Source organism: Haemaphysalis longicornis, unplaced genomic scaffold, assembly GCF_048455015.1.
Source record: "Haemaphysalis longicornis isolate Haplotype H1 unplaced genomic scaffold, Haemaphysalis longicornis Haplotype H1 scaffold_9, whole genome shotgun sequence".
NCBI lineage: Eukaryota > Metazoa > Arthropoda > Arachnida > Ixodida > Ixodidae > Haemaphysalis > Haemaphysalis longicornis.
Window position 1 is genome coordinate 9,415,977 of NW_027526460.1, and position 22,500 is coordinate 9,438,476.

The 22,500-nt window shown below is 49.8% G+C and overlaps 1 protein-coding gene and 1 long non-coding RNA gene across 2 annotated transcripts in view; one reads left to right on the forward strand and one right to left on the reverse strand.

Moving 5' to 3' along the window:
- LOC144151626 (uncharacterized) overlaps positions 1–22,500 on the forward strand; it is a 404,932-nt gene that overhangs the window by 189,932 nt on the left and 192,500 nt on the right. The window lies entirely within an intron of this gene.
- Positions 12,893–16,452, reverse strand: LOC144152081 (protein BTG2-like). The gene has a single exon (XM_077683290.1). The coding sequence runs from the start codon at positions 16,024–16,026 to the stop codon at positions 15,409–15,411; it is 618 nt and encodes a 205-aa protein (XP_077539416.1). The 5' UTR covers positions 16,027–16,452; the 3' UTR covers positions 12,893–15,408.

Consider the following 22,500-nt stretch of genomic DNA (forward strand, 5'->3'; position numbering starts at 1 on the left):
TATGCGAAAGCATTATGTGCCCTGTGATGCGAAAAAAACCAGCGTTGTTAGCAGCGGGTGGCCCTTAAATTTCGTGTGCTTTCATAAGTAGTAAATGAAGAATGTAAGAATCGCGGCAGGACCAGCACTGTGAAAGGTAATAGCAGAGTCCTTCAGTACTTTGGACTCTGGTAATAGTCTCACCCACTACTCTAGAGCGACGCCCCACAAAGCGCGACTCTTACCTAGGCCTGATTAGATGCTTTGAATGCAAAAGAATTCTTCCCCAGGCGATAGTTCCGCGAAGCTACCGCTATAGAATAGGTATTCCAGCAAATACAGCGATTCCCGGAACCCAAGCAGGAATGCATGCTGCTTTCGGTCGGCGTGGGTGGCGCAGCCAACCCATCTGTATAATTCTTTGCAAATAATATGGGGGGATGCCGGGAGCATGGCGCCGCAGTGTCAGGAGAGGCAGCCGCCGACGAGGGTGCCGCTCGCCGTGCCCCTTCTGGCATCACCGATGGCAATGAGGGTTGTCAGCAGACTCTGCACCCTCCATCTCACTGCGTGAATGGAGCGGTGGGCCCCGGACGCCATCTCCCGGTTAACTCAATGCCCGGTGGTGTCTTGTACTTGAAGGACTCCTTGAGCCGCTGTTTTGCCGGTGTCTTTCGGTACAGGCACGTGCGCATGGCCTTGCCGAATTGCCGAAGGCGGTCGCTCCTATTTGAGTGTCCGGCGCGTGCCCGCACAAGCAGACTTCACGCGCTCAGCGGTGTTTTAATGCGTAGCATTCTTTGCCGAGTACGTCCGCCATTGGAGTGACCCCACTCATCGAAGCTGCTCTTCCACCACCATGACTTCCACAGCCAGGACCATGTAATGCCCTGCATTTTCACAAAAATGCTAATTATGTGGAAGTTCCGCCTTTCGTAGTTATAATAGCAAATCGAGATAATTTATCGGACAGCATTTCTGGGGGAAAAAAAAGATAGAAAAATAAAATTTTAACAAAACTGACCTGAAAAGATATGCGTTTTATACATATTCCCCCCAAACCGAAGAATAAACAAAAGAAGTCCGCAAAATGGCGTTAAAAATACCAATAAAAAATCCAGGGAAACTTGCACTCACGCGCATGACTTGAATGACGAAGCTTTTGTAGGTGAGCATTCCCGGACACTTACCGCAGAAGTCGGAATATAGGTCGAGATCTTTTACCAAAAAAAAAAAAAAAAAAAGGCCGAAAAGTTACCCCTCGGCCTATATACCGGTCATTGACATAGTATTCTTTGTCATCTTGCAACTCAGCAGCACATAGAGCCCATCCAAACCGCAAAGGCACCATTACCACCGACATCAATCGTACGCGCCGCCATATTTATATGATCGAGCCTGTTCCCTCCGCCTAGTTCATTCTAGTTCACTCTACCTCCGCCGTTGCGTGGGCGCCGTTGTGCGGCGTCCACACCCCCACTGCGCATGCCTGGCCAGGCGCCGCTGATGATGATTGTGGCAGGATGACCCTAGGGATTGCCAACCAAAGAATCCATCACGAGATAACTTCGCGTTCAACCACCGTCGTCATCTTCCCGTATGGGAACCCTGAGTAGTATGCGAGGCATTCCTCCTCTCCTCTCCGACGCTCCTCTCCTCTCCGGCATTCCTCCTCTCCTATCCGGGATTGCGCAACGAATGGCAACGCATGCGGCTCCGCGCACGATAATGCGAAGCAGCCTAGGGTTAGAGGCGCGACGGTAGTCGCTGCATACTCCGCTGGGGGCGCCACTGTAGCTCCGCGGTATTAATGACGAGCGCGCGCTCTCCGCTCCCCTCATTCTCCTCCCGCAACGCCGCGATCGAACTGAAAACTAATGGGAACTTGAGTCGACCCCGTGGCTGCTTCACATACTACTCAAGGTTCCCCTACGGGAAGATGGTGAATTTTTTTTTTTGCTTCTCTCGCTGTCAGTGAGCGTGTGTGTGACAATTTCTTCTCGCTCAGGATACGTTCAGGCACTTGGTGCCACTTAAAGGGACAGACAACCAATTTTTGTCGCGTGTATGTTCTCTAGCTCATACGAAAGCCAGCGTTTTATATAGCCCGATAACCACAAGCAATTTCTAAACAAACTGGCGGAAATAATTTTAATTTGGCATCAAACTTCCTGAAATCGGAAGGGTGGCGGTTCGTAGTGTCGAAACTTGACACTACAATATGTGTCCCTGTCACGTGACCTGCAAACCTAGCAGCTACTGTAACTGCTGAAACGTTTATTTACGTATTGAAAACCTTTTAATACAAGTATTCGTACGAGGTTAAATTGCGTATGTATTTCTAAACATTATTCTGAAATTTTTAAAGACACGCCGGCCGCCGTCGCTGGGTGCCTCTAAGCATGCCTCTCAGTGTGGCTAACTGAGCCTCCATGCCCAGAATCAACGGCAGCGTTCAGTAAACAGATCCAGCGAAGGAGCTTTGACGATTCTGCCTGAGTCAGGGGCGTTTGTTCTGCCAAAATATTTGATTTCAGTTTCCAAATACGCCAACGGCAGCGTAAAAAAAAAAAAGAAACGTCGCGCCCTGGGAGAATCGAACTTCCCGCCTCCAGAACGTGAAGCCAGATTCTACCTATCGTCTATCCCAACAGATGGCGCATTCGTGCAAAATAGACCGTTGCATTAAAAAAAAACACATAAAGGAACAGGAAAGCCTGCGATTCAAACTTTTTTAGCTGGGAACAAGTTTTTAAATATCGTTTTTTATTTCGCATATAGACAAAAGTATGTTGCTGAGCTACTCTATGTCATGGTTGCCATCATTAGTTTTGGGAGGGACACATACGGCTCGTAGATCAAAAAATTCGATTTAAAAAGTTCTAGGGCGTTATCAGCAAAACCGTTTCTCGTCAAGGTGCTTTAAGTGATGCCCTTTCATTTGGGATAGAGAATATATACTCGACAAAAATCGGTTGTCTGTCCCTTTAACTACAGCATTCAAAAGAAACGTCATATAGTATGCCCAAGTTAACGGCAACACGCCCGACTATCGCCAGTTCAGTGTCACCGAAAAAAGTTCACACTGCTGGCGTAAGCTGAAGGGGCAGCTTACGGTACGCAACGCCCGGAAGACCTCATTGAAGAAGTGCTCGGACTCGGACTGCACCGACCCGCCGCGGTGGCTCAGTGGCTAAGGCGTTGCGCTGCTGAGCACGAGGTCGCGGGTTCGATTCCCGGCCGCGGCGGCCGCTTTTCTGATGGAGGCGAAAAGCAAAAACGCCCGTGTGTACGAGATTTCGGCGCACGATAAAGATCCCCAGGTGGTCAAAATTAATCCGGAGCCCTCCACTACGGCGCGCCTCATCGCCTGCGTTGCGTCGGCGCGTTAAACCCCACAATCAATCGGACTGCACCGAGAGCGAATTTCTGTGTGGGAGACAGCCTTACAGAAGCGGTTGACCGACAAGACAACAGACTGCTGTAATGAACAACCTTAGGCAAAACAAACACTTATATAGCTTCAATAAAATGGTGTTGTCTACCGAACTTTTCTTCAATTTTTGGGCCGCAAGGTAAGGGGCTCTACCTATATTCCAGCTAGACCTCTATTCAGACTTATGCGGTAGTTAAGTTTCAGTATCATTATTTATTTGCAGAGCTGTGGTGCTAATAGTTGTAGTAGACGACGTTTATTAGAAAAGGGGGAAGGGAAGAGGGTTGTGGGGAAACGTCCGTAGTCCAGGGTGCCTCTTGACAGGGCCGAATCCATGGCCCGAGAAACCAAGGCCCTCTGGCGGGCCGGACCCGGGCTGGTCAGCTGTCTCCAACTGCTCCGGGGGGTGTGGAAAGGGGGTCTGTTCGGGGAGTGGAGCAGGAGTACACGGTGTGAAATGTGGTGAGTGGGGTGTCGCAGCGTTGGCATTGACGAGGATAGATTTTGGGTGCGATCTGGTGAAGGATGCTGTGACCGTAGAAGGCAACGATACGTTAGGGCTTGCTGGTTGGCTAGGGTAGGGTGTGGAGGGGGTAGAACCGGCCGCTTTACGTAGTATCAAGAAGAATTTGTAGGTTGTGGGCGTTCGTGCGGAGTGGTTGGATCACTTGGCCATCGATGGAGAATGACCGGGAGTGAAGAGCCTTTGTTCCCTGGAAGGCCGGAGTGCCCGGGAGTCCAGATAATCGTGATGGTGGTCTCGTCGGGTAGACGTTGGAGGAGAGGAATAACCTGGGGTGGGGCTAGACCTGCGTAGTAGAGGCGGCATAGGCTGCTGTGAGTCGGAGACTACAGGTATGTGTAGGAGCTTGTCTTGGGTGGTGGCTGCGAAGACTATTGCCAGAGCTTCTGCCGTCTGTATTTTGTTGGCGTCCGTGGTGGCAACCGTGGAGATTCGGCTGACGTAATCGAAGGTGACCATAGTTGTGCGTCGAGGGCAGGAGTCATAGGCGACGTCAGGGTAACGGACCAGGGGATCATCCGCTAGCTTCTTCATGAGACAGCTGACCCGCGCTTCCAGATGGCCTTGGTTGAAGATGGGATGCATAAGGCGCGGTATGGGAGAAACATGGATGCGGTGCTTTATGGTAGTTGGAAGACGTTATGGCCGCTCTTAATTTGGCATTGCAGGGTAGCCGAGCGTGTGGACAACGGCATGGCCAGACGTGAAACTGAGACGTTGAAGTTGGGAATTCCTCTGAGCCCCAAGAGCTCTCCAAAGACATTGTGTAGTCCCGGGTCGAGCATTTACTCCGTGGAGGTGTAAATGGGTAGGCCGAGAGTTGTTTTGTAGGCTTTGAGTCCTACTATTTTTGCGGTTTCTTGTGGTCGAAGATTTAGGTGTGGTGTGGCGTAGGAGATTTTGCTGATCAGGAGAGCTTGATACAGATTTCCGATTCTGTGAGGCCGTGATGTCGGCTGTGGATTCTGCAGATAAGAGGAGTCAGGCGAGTAATGCATAGAGGTCTGCAGTTGCGGAAGGAGCTCTGTACCCGTGCCGTCCTGATGGAAGGAGACGCCGAGGATGAGGAGGGTTGTCACCGAGGGGATGAGTTCACCTTGTACGGACAGTTCGGGATCAGGCGTAGGAAGAGGAGGGCAACCACGTAATCGGCCCGGCAGGATGAGAAGGACTGGTTTTGCAGGTTCACAGATTAGACCCTTGGGGCACAGGTAGTTGATGGTGGTGTCTACAGCTTGTTAGGGGGCGTCTTTCTGTTCTCCACTGGAACCAGAGGGGGTCCAAAAAGTGATGTCGTCGGCGTATATAGCATGCTGCAGGTTGGGTATTTTGTTCAGAAGAGTGGGTAGTTGAAGTTGTAGCGCCACCATCATCATCTTCGTAAGCGCCACCATCATCATCAACTGATTGGTCAGCTGGCTCGGAGGGACACGCGACTCTCGGCACCCGGCACCCCTCGGGAACGGCACTCTCGTTCTACTCGCTTGATTCCGACCATGGCGCAGCCAGCGCAACCGCAATAAACGTGGGCTCGGCCGCTCCGCCTCATCGGCCGCCTACAAAGTAATGCAATATTGAAAAGCAGGGGGGAAATAACGGATCCTTTTGGTGTGCCTTGGAGGGTATGTTGATGATGGGCGAGCTCAAGCTTCCGAGCTTGATAGTAGCCGTGTGATCTTGGAGAAATGCGGCAACGAAGTTGAGTGTTCGAGACCCGCAGTGGACGGCGTTGAGGTTGACTAGGATCGCTTGGTGAGTGACGTTGTCGAATGCGCCTTGTGCGTCGAGCGCGAGGATGGGGCTTGGCGTGGTGCGTCTGAGGAGATCTAGGACCTGCTTCTTAAGTTAAGTAAAAGAATGTCCCATATGGGCAGTTTGGTGCGAAAACCAAACATGGTAAGTGGGTATACATGTTTTTCTTCGAGTTAGTCAGTGAAACGGTGATGTACAAGACGTTCGAAGTTTTTAATGCATGAGGTAAGGGCGATTGGACGTAGTGATGTTAGCGAAACAGGTTTCTGGGGTTTTGTGATTAAGGTAATTTTCGAATGCCGCCAATGCTCTGGAAGGGTGCCCTTCGTCCAGTGAGTGTTGAAGAGTTGCAGGAGGGATTTGAGGTCAAGGATGTCGAGGTTACGAAGGAGGCGGTTTGTAATGCGAACTTTACCAGGTGTGGTGTTACGTTTCAGATTGGCTGATTTAGCGTGTAATTCTTTTATGGTGAACGAGGCGTCGAGTGCAGGGTTGGGTCTGCCGGTGGAAGTCCGGGAGGGGCGAAAGCCTGGTTAGGTTGTGGCGTGCCGAAGAGGTTGGTCTGGGATGCATGGAGCAAATCTCTCGGGTGAAGGGAGCTGTTCCCAATAAGTCTGTATTTGTTGGTTGCTCTGGGTGCGTGAGGTGGTGCTGTCAAGTAGGTGTCGAAGTAGATGCCAGGTACGTTTGGAGCTTAGCGTGCCTTTGAGTTGGTCGCATAGCGAAAACCGTTTCTGCCGATGGAGCGTGAAGGCATATTCCTTCGCTTGGATAGAGAGGAGGGAAACGCGCTTCCTGAGCGTTTTATTGTGGCGCTGATGCTTCCAGCGTTTAGTGACGTTGCGGCGTGCCTCCCGGATAAGTAGCAGGTGGCCGTCGACTGCTGGCTGATCGTCGGTAAGTGTCACTTCATGAGTGCAGCGCTTAAATTTTTGTTCGAGTGCCTCCGTCCAGGCATTGAGGTCATCCAGAATTGGTGGAAAGTCTCGACGTCCTTTCGGAAGGAGGGTAAATCTGTTAGTTTGGCAGCACCTCTGCTGAGTGGTTTCTTGTGCACGGGTATTTGTATGGTGATGATATAATGATGGCTGCCAAGGGTTGCACCCAAGTTGCAACCCTAGTATGGAGTGCACCCGAGCGCGTGCACCTTAGTTGCGCCCGAGTATGGAGCGATTACCGAATGCATCACTTGCAATGCATTGTTTTAGGATTTCTGCTTCGTGGTTCGGCCATTGCGTAAGATTTGCCCGAGATTATCGTACACTTGCGCTTCTCTCGGAGTTGCACCGGTGTTACTGAACCATAGGAACACCGAGCGCGGAGAAGCGGCCACACCGTGGAAGAGGCTAAGGTTAGCGCGGAAGCTGCCGTTCGTGCGCAGCGGACGTTTCGACTTCGTGACATCCGCAGCTACCAAGGGGCAAGAAACAACCGGCCTCGTAACGCTCGTATCAGGAACAAAACAGCTGACAGATGCCTGGCTCTCAGCTGCTCGTCTGACAGTCCTAGCAAAAGAACCACGCGGCAAGCGTAGTAGCGTCCCCACCTATTTTCTTTATTTTTTTTTTTCAGAGCGCCACACAAAATACAACAGAAAGCGACCCAAGAGACCAGGGCCGGCGTTTGCTGTCTCTTTGTGAAAGTTCCCCCTCCGCCAGCAAAAGCGGCCCTTGTCCGGCCGTGTATAGTCACTCCGGTCGGAGCCGGTCTGCGGCCCCCAAAGGCGGCGGCGGCGCTATTGAATAGCGCGCCGGGGCCAGCGTTGTGCCGAGAAGGGCACCGTGGGGGGGAGCAGCTGTACACAAGCGGGAGGGGGACACGTTTGTTTCGCCTTGTTATCTATTCTTCCTCCTTCGCCATGCTCTTTTTGCACTTCTTCCCCGTGCTATTCTTTTGCTTCGTTTTTTGTGGCGTTGAGCGGAGCGGCCGGCCTAGTTTCATTTCGAGCTCGGCTTGGTCGTTCGCGTGGGGCGGAAAACGACGACGCGATCTCTTCTCGCTGCCGCCGCTTGCGATGGCGCCAGTCGATCCAGCCGCCACGTCACCTGTGCTCAGCTGCACACACGAGAAAAAGGCCCCTGGACTGATCGTGTGACGCCATAACGCTCACTTTATGCATTGGCACGGAGCTATGGTCATCCGTCCCGCTTGCGGTCGAAAGGCACCTGAAAGGCAAGCACAGGGGGTCGTTGGCGAAAATTCGAGCTTTTAGGCCTCGTCCATGGGACAGCCGGAGGTTGGTCAGAGGCAATGTTATGCCACGAGCGAAGTTCCCCCTAGTTCCCGCCTGCGTTTGTGGTGGACCTTCCATGGTCATTGAACTAATCCGTGCCTCAGGCATAGTTAAGCGGATCCTTACTAACCTTAACCCATTTCCTAACCATCCAAGCTTGATGCCATAGCACTCTCGTAGACTACACGGCTCCGAATGGTCAGTAGGCATGACGTAGCGGCACGTCATAATAACGGCAACGTTGTGGGAACCTCAAATGTGTGGCAAACACATCACTGTGACATCAGTGCATTCGCTTAGCGTTTGAACTGTTCAATACGGGAAGTGCCTTTTTGTATGCCTAATTATCGGGTATTCGTAGTATCGTGGACTGGAGCAATGCCCTTACGAACCAGGGCCCAGGTTCACAAAACATCTTGGTTTTAGATTTTTTTAAATGCTACCTTATGCAGGCATCCTGGGATAAGGTGCTTTACAACTACGTTGCAGTCGACACAAGTAGATTCCATAGCTTCTCATCCTGCTTCTGCAATTTGTCAAGAAAGAATTCCTAGACTCCTTTCTTTTGTATTAAGCACGATTATGATCGGTATCTTGACACAGCCCTGTGAGATTATGTTTGGTAACACAGCCCTCTTTCGACATCTTACATCTGTCACTAACATCCTATATATATATATGAACATTCGAAAGCTGTGTTTGGACATTTTCGCGCACGTTTTAGATGCCCAGGTGGCATGAACCATTCCGCAGCCCTTCACCATGGCCCGCCCCGTAGCCCGGGTGCAGCTTTGGGGCGTAAAACCCACAAAATATGACTGATTGGTTGAGTAATTAAGCCTTATTGCAAACAGATGTCCTCAGTCGAGGATTCCCTGGAGGTGGCCTGCGCGGGATGCCCTCTTTGCCAACATGCGCTGGGCACAGGGGCCGGAGCTGGTCAGCAACTCCACTCCCTGTTGCCCTCCATCCCGCCTCCAGCTTCGTGGATTGATTGATTGATTGAAGACACGTTTATTCCATTTTCTTACGCTTGAGCGCTGCTATGGAAAGATGGTTCGGTAGGGGATTGGTAGGGGTTGTGGCGACGCGCAGTACGGTGGCTATGACTCCAGGCGACCATAGTGTCGACTCACCCAATATAAGCTGCCATGACGCAAATGTATATAAAAAAAGCTAACTGAGGTGTTGGGTCGAAAATATTGCAAGGAGTCTAGATTTTCTGGCTTGATGGCACATTTATTAAAATTCAAAAACTGAAATTTCGGCGGTTTAAAGGGCCGAAGCTACAACTAGCCTATGGGGCGCGCCGTAGTGGAGGGGCTCCGGATTAATCTCGACCACCTCAATAACATGCGCGGAAATCTGGACACACGGGCGTTTTCGCTTTTCGCCTCCGTCGGAAAAGCGGCCGCCTCGACCGGGAATCGAACCCTCATCCTTGGGCTCAGCTGGCCAACGCCTTATTAGCCACTGAGCCACCGTGGCGGGTCTCTGGCACATTTATCACACGCCGAGCGGTGTATAGTCTAAACAAAAGTAGATTAGCTTTCCGATTAAGCTAACAAGGCTTGCTACTGGGTGCAATTTCTCTCCACATAAACCAAGTAATTTGCAGCTTCCGTTCACTTCATTAGAGAGCATTTCAACAGCACTCTGAAACGTGGGGCTCAAAATGAGATTTCGAAGCCCGCACGGCGTCGATGTGAATCGCACAGCATTGCACCACAGCCTCCTGCGGTGACGTGGGAGACATACGGCAGCTGCCTGGTGGAAAATGTCCGTACAACTGGACCGTTACTCACGCTGGAATTCGCACAAATGGAACATGAGTCGTAGTAGAGTTCGTTCAACTGGAACCGCCCGGAGTTGGCTTGAGCGAAGTTTTGCCTAGAGTTTCTAACTCTTTACTCAGAGTTTCTGAAACACTGATCGAGGTAGTGTTCGTTCAAGGGGAGTTTTAGAATTTTTAACGCATTCCCTCCTGTTAATTCATGGCATTCAAAAGCCCCGTTGAAATGTTATACTCATCTCAAATGTGCGCTGCGTATTGCAGCTACACACACATAAGGAAAACAAAAAGCACCCGCAACTTCTCTAAATGGTGGCGCTGATGAGCATGCAGAAGTGTCTTTTAGTATAATTTTGGATGGTAGCTACGATATTTGAATTATGTGCTTGATAATTTTATATTGTACTTTGACCCCCTCCTTGGCATACTTCAGGACTGTGCCATGTTGTCAGAGTCATCAACAGGGAGTTTTCAGGTTCAGCTCGCTGCCGGACCCGGTTTGTTGTTGAGTGCATTGAGCCAAGCCAATTACGAAGCCAATAAAAATGTGTACTCTTCCCAGAATTCCCAGGATGACTCGCGGTGGCAGCGTCAGTTTCCCCGCTAGCATATGCTTGTATAAAAACTGTACCCTGTTTATACAGGAGGCGTTGCCTCGTATAGCTTGTCCTGTCCAATCTTTTCATATGTATTTTTTTTTTTTCAGTTCGGGCGACATTGTTCCCCACTCCCAATTCCACTTCCATGCGTATGTTGCTCGCTCGTATCTTTGGGGACAGCTTGTTGCTCATTATGCACAGCAATCAGATAGGAGAGAGCTTTTTTTTTTAAATTTAAACAACTATTCTTTACGCGCTCTACAACGTAGCTACAACGCGGCCACGGCCCGATTCCGAGTGAGCGCCCTCCTATCCTGCTTGTTCGGTAATTCTGGCAGGCTTTTTTGAAAAGGGGCGAAGCACCTTAGGGGCTCGAGCTTTCGTCGTCTCCTGTAGTCATAGCACTAAAATACAGGGACACTTGTTTTCCAACGCATCGCTCTAGAACGTAACGCGACTAAAAGAAAGTGTATAATGGATAAAAACCAGTTCAAAATAAACTAACATGATTTGAACGCTCCCTGTCCGCTTCAGCTATTGCCAAGCACAAGCTGTTTGTAGACGGGTTATAATTTGTGTTACACTCAAGTATTTCTGCTGCGTGTAGCGTACAGATTTCGCGGGAATTACAATATTTCTGAGACGACTGCCACGTGTCGGCGAAGTACGAACAATCCATTAATTTGTTGTCACCCTGCGTGGCGAAAAACATTTGACCTACTATTCTATCGACGTTATCAGATAAAAACAGCCTGTGACTGCTTTTTTATTCATTATATCAGTGACCCGGCTTCATTGCTGGATAACGCCGACCTTCGGAATGATCAGCCGTCAGGAATTAGCTCGCGCGAGGGCCACAACGCAAGGACATTGGCTGCCTGTGGGACTGTATCAACCTGCACGCTCATTGCATAGGCGCACAGTGGAATCAAACGCGGTTAATGAACGTGGTGGCGCTCTGGTATCTGCCCAAGGTATTTCAGATGCCAGCGAATCCGCACACAATGTGAACATTCTTACTAAAAAAAAAAAAGGTTATGTCATTAGTAAGTTACGTCGGCAGATATGAGGCGCCTGCAGTCACGCGTTTGAATCCCGCGCGTATACTACTTTCTGCCATTCCTTTGCGGCCTTTCACGTAGTTATGCAATAATGTAAATAACAAAAAGGCAGCGCGCGAAGGCCGAAAAAGTACTGGCCCACTTCAGTGGTCAATATAGGACGCAGTGCGGGCTTGTCGAATTGTGCGATATTCGATATGCAGCCTGACAAGATAAGGAACCTCCGCGACGTCTCTTTTGCGTGCAGACATGCAGGATATAACGAGTTCGTGAAACCATGCACTGTTGCACTTCACGACGGCATCGATGTGCAATGCCACACACAGATGTGATCATTGCTTGCAACTTTCTCCCTGTTACATCATTCTAGCCCGATGATGTATGCGCGGTATTCGTCAGCTACAGATTACACACACAATGCCCTGATGATTATTGCACATTCTAGCAAATCATTTTAAACAGCGCTCATATAGGCTTCGTTACAGCTTTTCAGCCCGTAAACAACGACGCGTGTTCTTTTTTATTTGCCAGTGCCATGTGTTGATTTTGCGGTGACGTAAAGGAAGGACTCTCGACCCACTTCCTCGCATTGTTCGTGGCAAGATCCAGTTGCACCTTGCTGGAAAAAAAGGTGGGGGATGTGCACCACCGCCAACCTACTTAGTCGTCTTCGCGCTAGCGAGCCACGAGCAAGCAGTCACGATTGGCCGCCATACGGCGCCAGTGGTTGCAGGCAGTAATTTTAGGGGCCTTACAGGCACTGCCCCACCGACGTGACCCACGTACCCAATCAATGTGCTACCCGTCTTTTCCAGACGCAACTTCAGGCACCGACACCTCATGTCCAGCTACAGATGTTGAAACTGGACACATTGAATCTAGTTACCTCTCAGATGTGTATCCTATATATACTACACACCGAAATTTCATTTTACATCGATGCACTTGACTAAGTTTTATGCCACACCTATCAGGTCGAATTGCCAGCTAAAAATAAGGCAGCGGATCTCTAGACTCATGATTGCCACTTTTGAATTGATGCCAGGCTGAGCCAGCATTGCAAGCTTATGAGGTGATCGGGCAGTATTATTTGGTAACAGCTGTAGCAATCTGTAGATGCTAACGCAACGGTAATTGCATCTTTACGACGGCTTAAGGAGCATTTGTCGCCCAGGAATTCGCCAAGAGTGAAATACATCCGGGATGTCGTCGCATTCTCGAAGTGAACCCAGAATACGTACCTGCATTGAGTCTTGCATATCCGTTAGAAAATGTCAGCTAAGGTATCCATCAGTGACTTCGATATATATCCACAGCAGAAGTACGTATATCCTCTAGCGACGACGTATCCTCACGGGGTAAGAATCACTGCAACACACACTTCTAGAAATGCAACACTGGTGGTCAAGCACTCGAGTCCAAGGAACGGAAGAATGAACAACTTGCGGGCATACGTGAATGCCCCCTCAAGTTTTGGGTGAAAAACAGGCGAGAGAAAAAAAAGAACAAGCCCCATATCAATGCATCCACGAGATTTATTTACTGTACAAAAAAATCTCCTATAGTTGTACGACTGTACATTTACAATAATGCCTTTATACAGCTTTTCTTTTTACAAGACAGAAGAAAGAAGAAAAAAAATGAATCTTTACAAGACAAACTGGCAAAATGCAGTTTCAGTGATAGGAGGGTCGACGACGACGCACGATGCGGTGGTTGATGAGCACGATGTGGTTTTGTAAATAATGCGCGCGATCAAAAATAAAACAATGTGTTTCGAAGACTCTCTCTCTCTCAGTGGTTTTCGCTTTCTCTCATCTATACACAGTTTTCCTCAGGAAAACAAAACAAAACAAGAGAAGTGTCAGTTCGAGGGCGCAAGAGGAAAAAAAAAAAAAAAGTTCACACAGGATCAGTTTTGTTTCGGATAGGTTCATGCAGGCACATTACCGAGCAAGATGGAGGGAGCATCAGAAGTGGTGAAAATGTACACAAAACAAAAGTTGCTCAGGTCAGAAAAATATGTTTTAAAACACTGCGTACTGCAACACCGCATTACACATCTTTCCGAGGCGAGTCTCAACGTCGCGCTAGCGGCCCATGCGCAAGCGACAATCGAATGGAAAGGCCCCCGTCAAATGGCACCCGTTTTTTTTTTTTAAATCTCACAAGAACCGCTACACACGACGTAGGACTTCACCGATACGACAAACGACACTGGGATTCATCAGTCTAGTCAAAAATTAATCACCGGCTAATCGGGAGGGACCACGGCACTGGCAAGGCCAGACCGAGTCGGAACAAAAAGTACTATACATAAGTAAGGGCAGTAATACTGCAGCATCTTTTTACAGGCTCTCTTGCGGTCGAAATACTCAGAGAAAGGCAACAAAAAGAAAAGATGGAAAAGGGGTCACAGTTTACAAACAGGACACGGTCTGCGAACAAAATGCATTACTAGTGGGTGTGTGTCGATTTTGCAGTGAGACGTAATGACGGCTGTTATCGGCAGCGATCACAGTTGGCGGCAAGAGTAACAACAGTGGTGGTGGCGCGGCGAGTTACTCAGGGAGACATTTTGAGAACAAAATTTGCACGAGGCCAAAGAAAACAATTGTTGGGGAAGGAGAAAAATGTTGAAGATTCCCTCGCCCACCCCTTAAAAAAAATGCGGCAGAATGTATTCTGGTCTTCAAAAAAACGGGCGAGCATAATCATAGGCCGTGGGTACATCGGAGGGCATTTTTCGTAACCATTCTTTCCTGGCGGCCGGAAAATAGTCGGTTACAAAAGAGACGCTCGAAAGAGCTGACTGACCCGCTACGTGTGGCGCACAATTCGGCTTTGCTCCATCTTTTCAGTACTTGACTCGCCTTCTGCAGTATGTGCTTCTCCTCGCATTCCCCGAACTATATAGCCTCAATGTTGCCGATGTTTGTCCGAGGAAGAAAAAAAAAGGAACAAAAACACTTTTGCGCTCTCTTTGACGTTTGAAGAAAAAGATGGGCGTTTTGGGGGGCAATGGTCCCTGAAAAAACTTGTACTTCCAGGTTGTGTACACACGAACACACAAAATGTGATTGCTCTGACTTTGAGATATACACATCCAACAGCAGTCGTCTGTCGTAGCCTTTCAAAGACGTCGCTTTTGCCTCTGACTCTCCTTTTGTGGGGTTTGTTGGCATTTTGCTTCTTCTTTTGTACAATCCGTATATGCTTCCGCCGCTGCGCACTTTTTTGTGTCGTGGCTGTCTTACTATACACATATACATAATTATATATAAAAACGGGAGGGCACTTGGCGCGTTCCTTAAATAAACTAAAATACGAAACGGGGGGAAGGGGGGGACAAGGTATCTCCTCATGGTCGTAGTTGCTGCCCCTTCAAACAGCCAGTCTTTCGCGAAGCGCGCATCAACTACGACGACGGGGCGCAGGAGGAAAGAAGAAAAGGGGGGCCTTCTCTAAAAGAGCAAGAAAAGTTTGTTTGTGTTTGCTTTTCAACGAGATCACATTGTACCATACCTCCCGCCCTGGCCAGCGAAGAGGCGCTCAGTTGGGAGGCGGGCTGACCACCACTGCGCAGGTGCCCGTTTTCCGAGGTGGGAAGCAAACGGGTGCACTCGAACCGATCCGCCGACGATCACCCTCGAAAGCCGCTCCCCGGCGCCCCGGCCGCCGCGCTCGCGCGAGCTCCCCTCCGGGAGGCGGCGGCGACGAGCACGGCCGCCGACCTCGCGCGACGAACACGGGCCCCGCAGCGCCCGCGATCGCTGCCTGGCGAAAGCGACGCTGCGGGGCCGCTTTGGAGATCGGCGGCCGCGCTGCTGCGTCGGTCGCCCTCGGCAGCGGCGGCCCGTCGTCGCGACCGCGGGGCCGGGGCGCCGGGGAGACGGGATCACTGGAGGCGTCATCAACCATCGGTGCTGCGGCGTGGCTGGACGAAGCGAGCCCACCGGCCCCAACCCTCAAACGCACTGAAGCGCGAACATTTTGGCAGTCTGTCTCTTGCTGTCACATAGGAGAGGCGCTCTTAGCTCGACACGTACGTAGCCATGGGCTCGAAGTTGATGTTGCGCGGGTCGGCGTCCCACGAGCCCTTGCAGCCCGCGGGCCGCGCGGCGATGCGCTCGTAGCCCTGGTGGTGGTGGTGGTGGTGGTGGTTGTTCAGGTGGTTGTTGTGCTGGTGGTGGTACGAGAGCGCGCCCTGGGGCGAGTTGGTGAGCACCGAGAAGTGGTGGCCGTTGCCGTGGTGGCCGCCGCCGCTGCTGGCCGACAGGTGGTGGCTGCTGGCAGCGGTGCCCTCGTAGAGCACGCAGATGGAGCCGTTCTCGCCGATGCGGTAGGACACCTCTCGCGGGTCGACCCAGAGCGTGAGCTCGTTGGGCAGCAGCTCGCGCAGACTAGCTTCGTGCAGGCCGCAGGCGCGGCCCGCCTTGGCCAGGATAGGGTCCATCTTGTGGTTGATGCGAATGCAGCGGTAGCCCGAGCCCTTGGTCGGCATCTCGGGAAACCAGTGGTGCTGGTAGTGGTGCCGCAACAGGTCCTCTAATGTTCCTCGGAACACGTCGAGCAGTCGGGAATCCAGGTTCCGACCGAGCCGAAGAATATTCATGAGGAAGTCGGACGCACTTCGGATCTCCAGTCTCATGATGAGCTTCGAGTCCAGCGGTGGCGAAGCCAACAGCGAGGCGGGGAGCACACTTTGACCGATAACCGAGCACGAGCCACTTTGATCCCACCCACGGACCTTCGGCCGGGCGAGCGCTTGGCTGGACGACGCGTAGGCCTAGCGCTGACTATCCAATATGGCGATCGCTGCGGAGGCGCAGGGACCAGCTGACGACGCTCACTTCGGCGGAGATCACAGGCAGACGACGACTCGCCAACAATCACACAACAGCCACAACGACGACGATGACTCGAGGAGCACACAGATACACTTGGACGGCTCGACTGAGGTTACGGATACTGTTTCTTTTACTTGTTTTTGGCAGGTGGGTAATAACGCGAATGACGGCAGAGCCGTCAGCTTTGGTGTCCTTTTCAGGCGTACGACTGAGCGGAGCTCTCCGTGCGCCTCGCTTTTATGCCACCGGCGCTGGCGGACCTCTCTCGCTCCCGACGTCACCGGTGACGTAGGGCTCCCACCAATCGGGAGCGCAATGCGGTCGAAAAAACAAGTCGAGCGACTGCGCGATTGGCCGCTCGTTCCGGAAGTTGACGTCAGGGCCGGTGGGGCGATGCGCGTCTCGCCGAGAGAAAGGCCTTTGTCGTCTGCTCCCTTCCGTAGCAGACGCCCGTTTTTCTGCGACCGACGCTTCATGCGGACTCGTCGAGACGGCGCACCGAAGCTTTCGAAGTAAGAAAAGCCGGTTCCCAACCGACGTTATTTTGTCCCGATTTGATCCTTACTCAGATTGGCTTTGAGTGTTAATAAATGTACTGTGGCGTCCTGCTGGCTTGTTTAATTCGTGCCTAACCGTTTCGCGACCCGAAGGAGCTGCTTCGGGAGCTGCCTACGTGGACGGGTTGTTTACAACCCCGATACCCAAACTGGCTGCCAATCGCGAGCATTTGTGAAGGTAGTGGACTGAAACTGAAGTTGGAATGCCTAATAAATGTCGCCCCGGTTGCCATAGTTTGCTTCTAACGCTTATTAGAAGACAAAAATATTGCGATCGCTCTTGTTGCTAGGCTAGGCGGCCATCTTGGACGCTGGTTCGGATCGCTTCCATCTGGGGCTCCAGCTGGTTGATGCCGAGCGAATATTCTCTCACACCGACTTAGGGACTTGCCATGAAATTTGTGCTTCGAGTTTCTGTGTGCCGTGTTAGTAGTGGAAACGTTCAGCGCGGTGAAAAATTCCGAGCGATGTTTAGGCCTAGGGTCGTTGGGCGTAGCTCCTTTGTTTACATCGGTGAACGGCTGATCTGGAAATTCAGGTTTTGTCTCATTTACGATTTCTTCGATATATGCCGCGAGGTGGAACACTTTATTGCCGCTAAATTTTGTCTTCAACTGCCAATACGCTCAGCCGTAGTGCCTTTGAGAAATTTTTCGATGACCTTGATGTGTTGACACGGCGGCATTCAGCTGGGCGATGTCGCTGGAGCTCTTTGTTAGGTTGGCATCTCCCTCACATTAGCGTATGACATCGTTCGGTGCTTCATTTTTTTATTATTATTTATTACTATCAGCAACTACGCCCCTTAGTTAGTGCTCCAAATTATTTTTGGTTCTAGAAAATATTGGCAGAGATGTTGCTTTGTTTACAAACAAAACACTGACTTTGAACGCGATGGTGTTTGCGGGTCTTTGCACCCTGTCTTCGATGATTTGCGATATTATACACGTTAAGAATTGCGGCAAGTGTAACTACAGCCCGTGTCTGAATTTTTTATTTAACGCGTAATTATTTATTTTTCTGCTTTTCGCTTCTACTCTCAACACGCCCATATTTCTAAATGTTTTGCTACATTATTAACCACATTTATTTTATGATATTGAAATCAATAGCTTGATGTTCAAGTGGAGTGACATCTTGTCCGAAATCAGTGCACACATCCTTGCTTAGTTGTGTTTAGCTCCACGCTGAAAAAAAAAAAAAAAAGCAACGTGAGGAACTTCGCGGGCACTTGAAATAACGTTGACCCTCCTTTTTTGTTTGTTTGTTTGTTTGTTTGTTTTTCTGTACAAGATGTGACTTTCTGTTTGCAAAAAAGCCCCTTAAGCTACAGGGAGTTTTTTTTTTTTTTTTCCAGCCTTGCTTACCAAGGAATGCCGATGTATTCTAAATGCCATCGAACTCGATTGCTGCTTTCAGCAACTGTTGGTATAATACCACTTGACTTTGTGAACGCACTCCTTCAGGTTTTTCTAAACAACACCGTCCTCCCCGATAGGTTAGCAGCCACGTCAGTGTCACGCTTTGATGCCGGCGTACCGACAGTTTAATATATGCCCGAAATTAAGCCTCGCTGCTTTTTTTAGCATTACTATTATCATTATGCTTTTCCATATCTTCACGAATGTTCTCGTGGGTTCTCACTCAAGCTTCCATATAAGGAGTCTTTTTCTCGAAACCCAGTCGGTAGCGGCGACGACTTTGAAATGTCAGAGGGGAATTGCCACAGCTGAAGGCTGAGAATTCCACGTCCATGACACAGCCTCCAACGTCGAGTGCGAAGACACATGACCTTGTTTTCTTTACGGCCATTGTTCGAACTGCACATCTGGCGGCGGGCACTTCGGCTCCATCACATCCATTTCCGTCAGTTTGTGGTCGCAGAGCTTAATACCATTTGGGCGGTTTACGCACTGGTTGCGAACTTAAAACGGCAGAAAAAAAGAAGCAAAAAGAAACCATGCTTGTCTACATTAGAGAATATCGCGTCTGAGCTAAAAATACATTCTACTCGGAGTCAACAGTTCCCAGGTGGTTGCCCAGGAAACTGTGAAAACCATAAAGCTGGTCGCGTCACGTATCGGGAACAAACCATCGGCTGAATGTCCCTCTGCTTTTCTTTCCTTCTCTTTCAGTGCTTTTTGTTGTTGTTCAAGGCGGAGAACTTGGGAGGGAAGCAGTGTATTTATGACTACTGCACGATGAAGGCCTCTAGAAATTATCTTATAAGACTTTTAACTGCTTCTAGCTATAGCTGTCCGATGCCCTTGGGACGTAAAAAAATAAAAAAAATGATAATAAAAATTCAGGAAATTATGTATCTGCTTGCATTGTCAACTTCAGCACTTTTTGTGCTGCACGAAGACAGAGAAAAAACTACGTGAAGCCCGGTGATCCAGTTAAAACGGTCGCTGTTTGTATATATGTGAATGCTGTAGGCATAATTTGATCAATCTTGTACTCGGTTTTCAATGCCCTGCTTCCGATTATCTTTTTTTTTTTGTCCGATCAAAAGTTCTGTCTATTTTTTTTTTTTTGCTCGATAAACGTTTAACCTATCTACCTACCTGTCCATAAACTATTGATGTTCCGCATTGAAATGACCGTTCTGATTCCTGCTCCCCATCGTGTTCCCGCTCCATTATTTTCAAATTTAGTCCCGATGAAAAGCGTGGAGTATGAAAGTTGGCGCATTTGCTGCTGCTGGGAGACGCCATCGTCCTACACATACAACAGCGAAGGTGCGACGACACTAAGAAAGCGCTACCGACGACGAAATGCTCATTTCGAGACGAACCACATGTGAACGCTGGCGCGACCACTGTAATCCGGAAACAATTCCAAGAACTCCGAAACAGCTAAATGCGTGTCGCATGACAATGGTGACTAGAGGCTGCTTCTTACCCGAAACATAAACGTGCATGAATCGCACTCTCCCTTCCCTCAAATGCATTTCTAGAGACACAGAATTCTGCGGCACGCGAAGATGTTCACGTATACGAACACGGCCTCTGTGCAAACCAGGTGCCTGTGGGCTGAAGCTTGGTGCGTTATAGAAAAGCGGTGTATACGCCGAATGAGAACCCTTGAACCAGAAAGTCATAAAGGGATCGGATAGTCGCCCTGCTTTCCACTCTAACTTCACCCTGCTTTTGCCGTAATTCCTCTTCTCCAGTTGATGAGAAAAATAAATCCTAACCGCCTTCTCTTCGGGGGGTCCAAGAGGGGTCCTCCGATCTTTCTTAGCTTTAAAAGCACTGTATTTTTCCCCGCCTACATTCAGTGTCGTGTAAGACAACTCCAAAGCGGCGGACTGCTCTACAGCTAAAGCAATCATAGTGCGCCCAGTACCCACAGCAGTACGCATCGGTACTTTTATGTTTATGTGTATTTTCGTAAATTTCATCGTTTACCCCACCACTCTTACTGCTGTAAAAATAATATTCAATACATTTAATCCCAAATAGCTCGTTGGGCAAGCTTACGTCCGTGTAACCGATGCTGAGGTTGCAATTAGTATGACGCAACTGCACAGGTAACATACTTACTGACAAGATTTGACGCAACTATACATTGGTGCGCACGCATGATGAGAACCGCCAAAATAATTTAGGACGTATATGCGTTTCGTCGTTCACCCTTCCCGTTTTCTTCTTCTTTTTTTTTTGTATTTTCTCTCTCGTGCGCATCCTGGGGGTATCAAACCTACGAGACACAGCGGCAACGCCAGCTGAGAGTCCTGCAAACAATAGCTTTGTTGTTCGCCTGATGTGTGCGGGCGGTTAGCGGTCGCGGCCTGCAGTGTGTGTATACGTCGCTCATGTGATTCCGCGAACTGCGAGTGCCGTCTGCAGTGTACTGCTCGTGCGTCACAGACGTGGCGTTTCCCAACGTCCAATGGCGGCGCTAGGTCTCGCCACCTGCGCTGGAAAGCCTGCACAGTACGGGGCACGTAGTTCCCAGGTAGCGTGCCCCGGCACGTCGAAACATGCACGCAGGGTAATGCTTCGCTGGCGACAACGATGCGCGAGACTTGGCACATGTATATGGTATAGCAGCGACAACTGTAGGCACTCGTCCTAAACGTAGAATCTCTTTGCAGCTTTGTTTTGTCTCGTTGCCCTTTATGCAGGAATGCGGCACTGTTTTTCGTCGTCAACTTTACCGGGATACGTAGGGACGTTTGTTATATTTGTCTCTGTTATATTCACACATTTTCCCAGAAAAGATCTGGATCAACGTGTATATTTCCATTCCTCACAATTCTTGGTGCTCACTTACCACGGCAATGGTCTAGAAACATGCCTAAAGGGTCCAGTTATGCAATGGCGAGTATCGAATATACCGTCCGGCGGGGTTACTAATTGTCCTTCGTTAAAACTGTTGATTTCAGCATAAGTTACCTATATATCGAGGTCAACACTGCTGGGAGGGCCGCAAGTATCCGTCGGTTTTTATACTTACAAAAACATGTCTGCGCGAGCACCAAAGCATTACTGATGAGTCGCAAATGCTAAACAAATAAGCGTCAAGCTGAACGCCGCTGAGGGCTCCTTCGATGCTCCCACTGCGAGTGCTTTTTTGGAGTTTGTTTTTTAAGTTAAATTGTCGAGGGATGTCTTTTTTAATCGTTGCTACGTTGGCAGAGATATGCCAGTTGTTGCCGTAAATGTGCCGTAAAATGAGGTACAGGTCGCATTTTTTACAGCGTTGCTCTATAATTAACCACACCCGTGCCTCAAAACGCACTCCAAAGCCGACAAAAACATCGCTTATACCTTAGAAAGCAACGCGCAAAAAGCGGCTCCACTTTGAGGTGTCCCGTCAGCACGACGAATTGCCTTGCTCGCTGCAGCATTCTTTCTTTTTGCTCCGGTGGGAAAGATTATGGGCCGTCCCTGCGGGTATCTGAGCCCTGGCTTTGTTCTCACGCCGCAATGCGTCCCCGTAGTGCCGAATAAACACACGCCAGGGGAGGGGCTTCGATAATTAAGAGACTCCGTTTTGTTTTGTCTAGCCATGCACTCACCATTTTGAAAACTCACGTGACGGTGCATGTCTCTTGCATTGTAACAGAACCTCACAGTCAGTTTTTTTTTTTTTTTTAAAGGGCAGAACACTTTATGGGCTCGCCTTGTCTTCGATGCGACTGCCGGAACCAGGCGGCGAAGCGAGATAACGCACCCAAGTAGACCCTTCTGCACGGTCGTCTGGGGGTCACGCGGAGGCTTCGAAAACCACGCGGTTGAAATAGTCATAACCATTCGAACCTCGTGAACCACTGCTGGCGCTTGTCTTATGCCTGCGCTACACGGTAACTTTCTATTGACAATTGGACTCTCGCCCACATCTGCGCCTATGTATTTACAATGGGGCACTCGATAGACAATTGGTTCAATGGCCTTCGGAAGGCCTCTGAAACAGCCGTGTAGCACAGGCATTACATCTCCCCGTTATTTAGCGCAAAGAAAACTGCAGGTACATTTCAGGCAAAATCTATGTATATAACCGGCAGCCCCCGCGTTCATTTAGTTAGGAACGGTCGTTGGGTTGGCTTTTACAATAGTAAGCGACAAAGGCGGCCACGCAACAAAAATATGGCGCATTCGAACTGCCGCAGAAAGGCTCCAGCCACGCAAGAAAAAAATAACGCGTTCGAAATGACGCAGAAAGCCTCCAGCTGCGCAAAAAAAAAAAAAACGCGTTCGAAATGACGCA

What these genes read in the sequence shown, in the direction of transcription:
- LOC144152081 (XM_077683290.1), bottom strand. Translation starts at nt 16,026, where the DNA reads ATGAGACTGGAGATCCGAAGTGCGTCCGACTTCCTCATGAATATTCTT.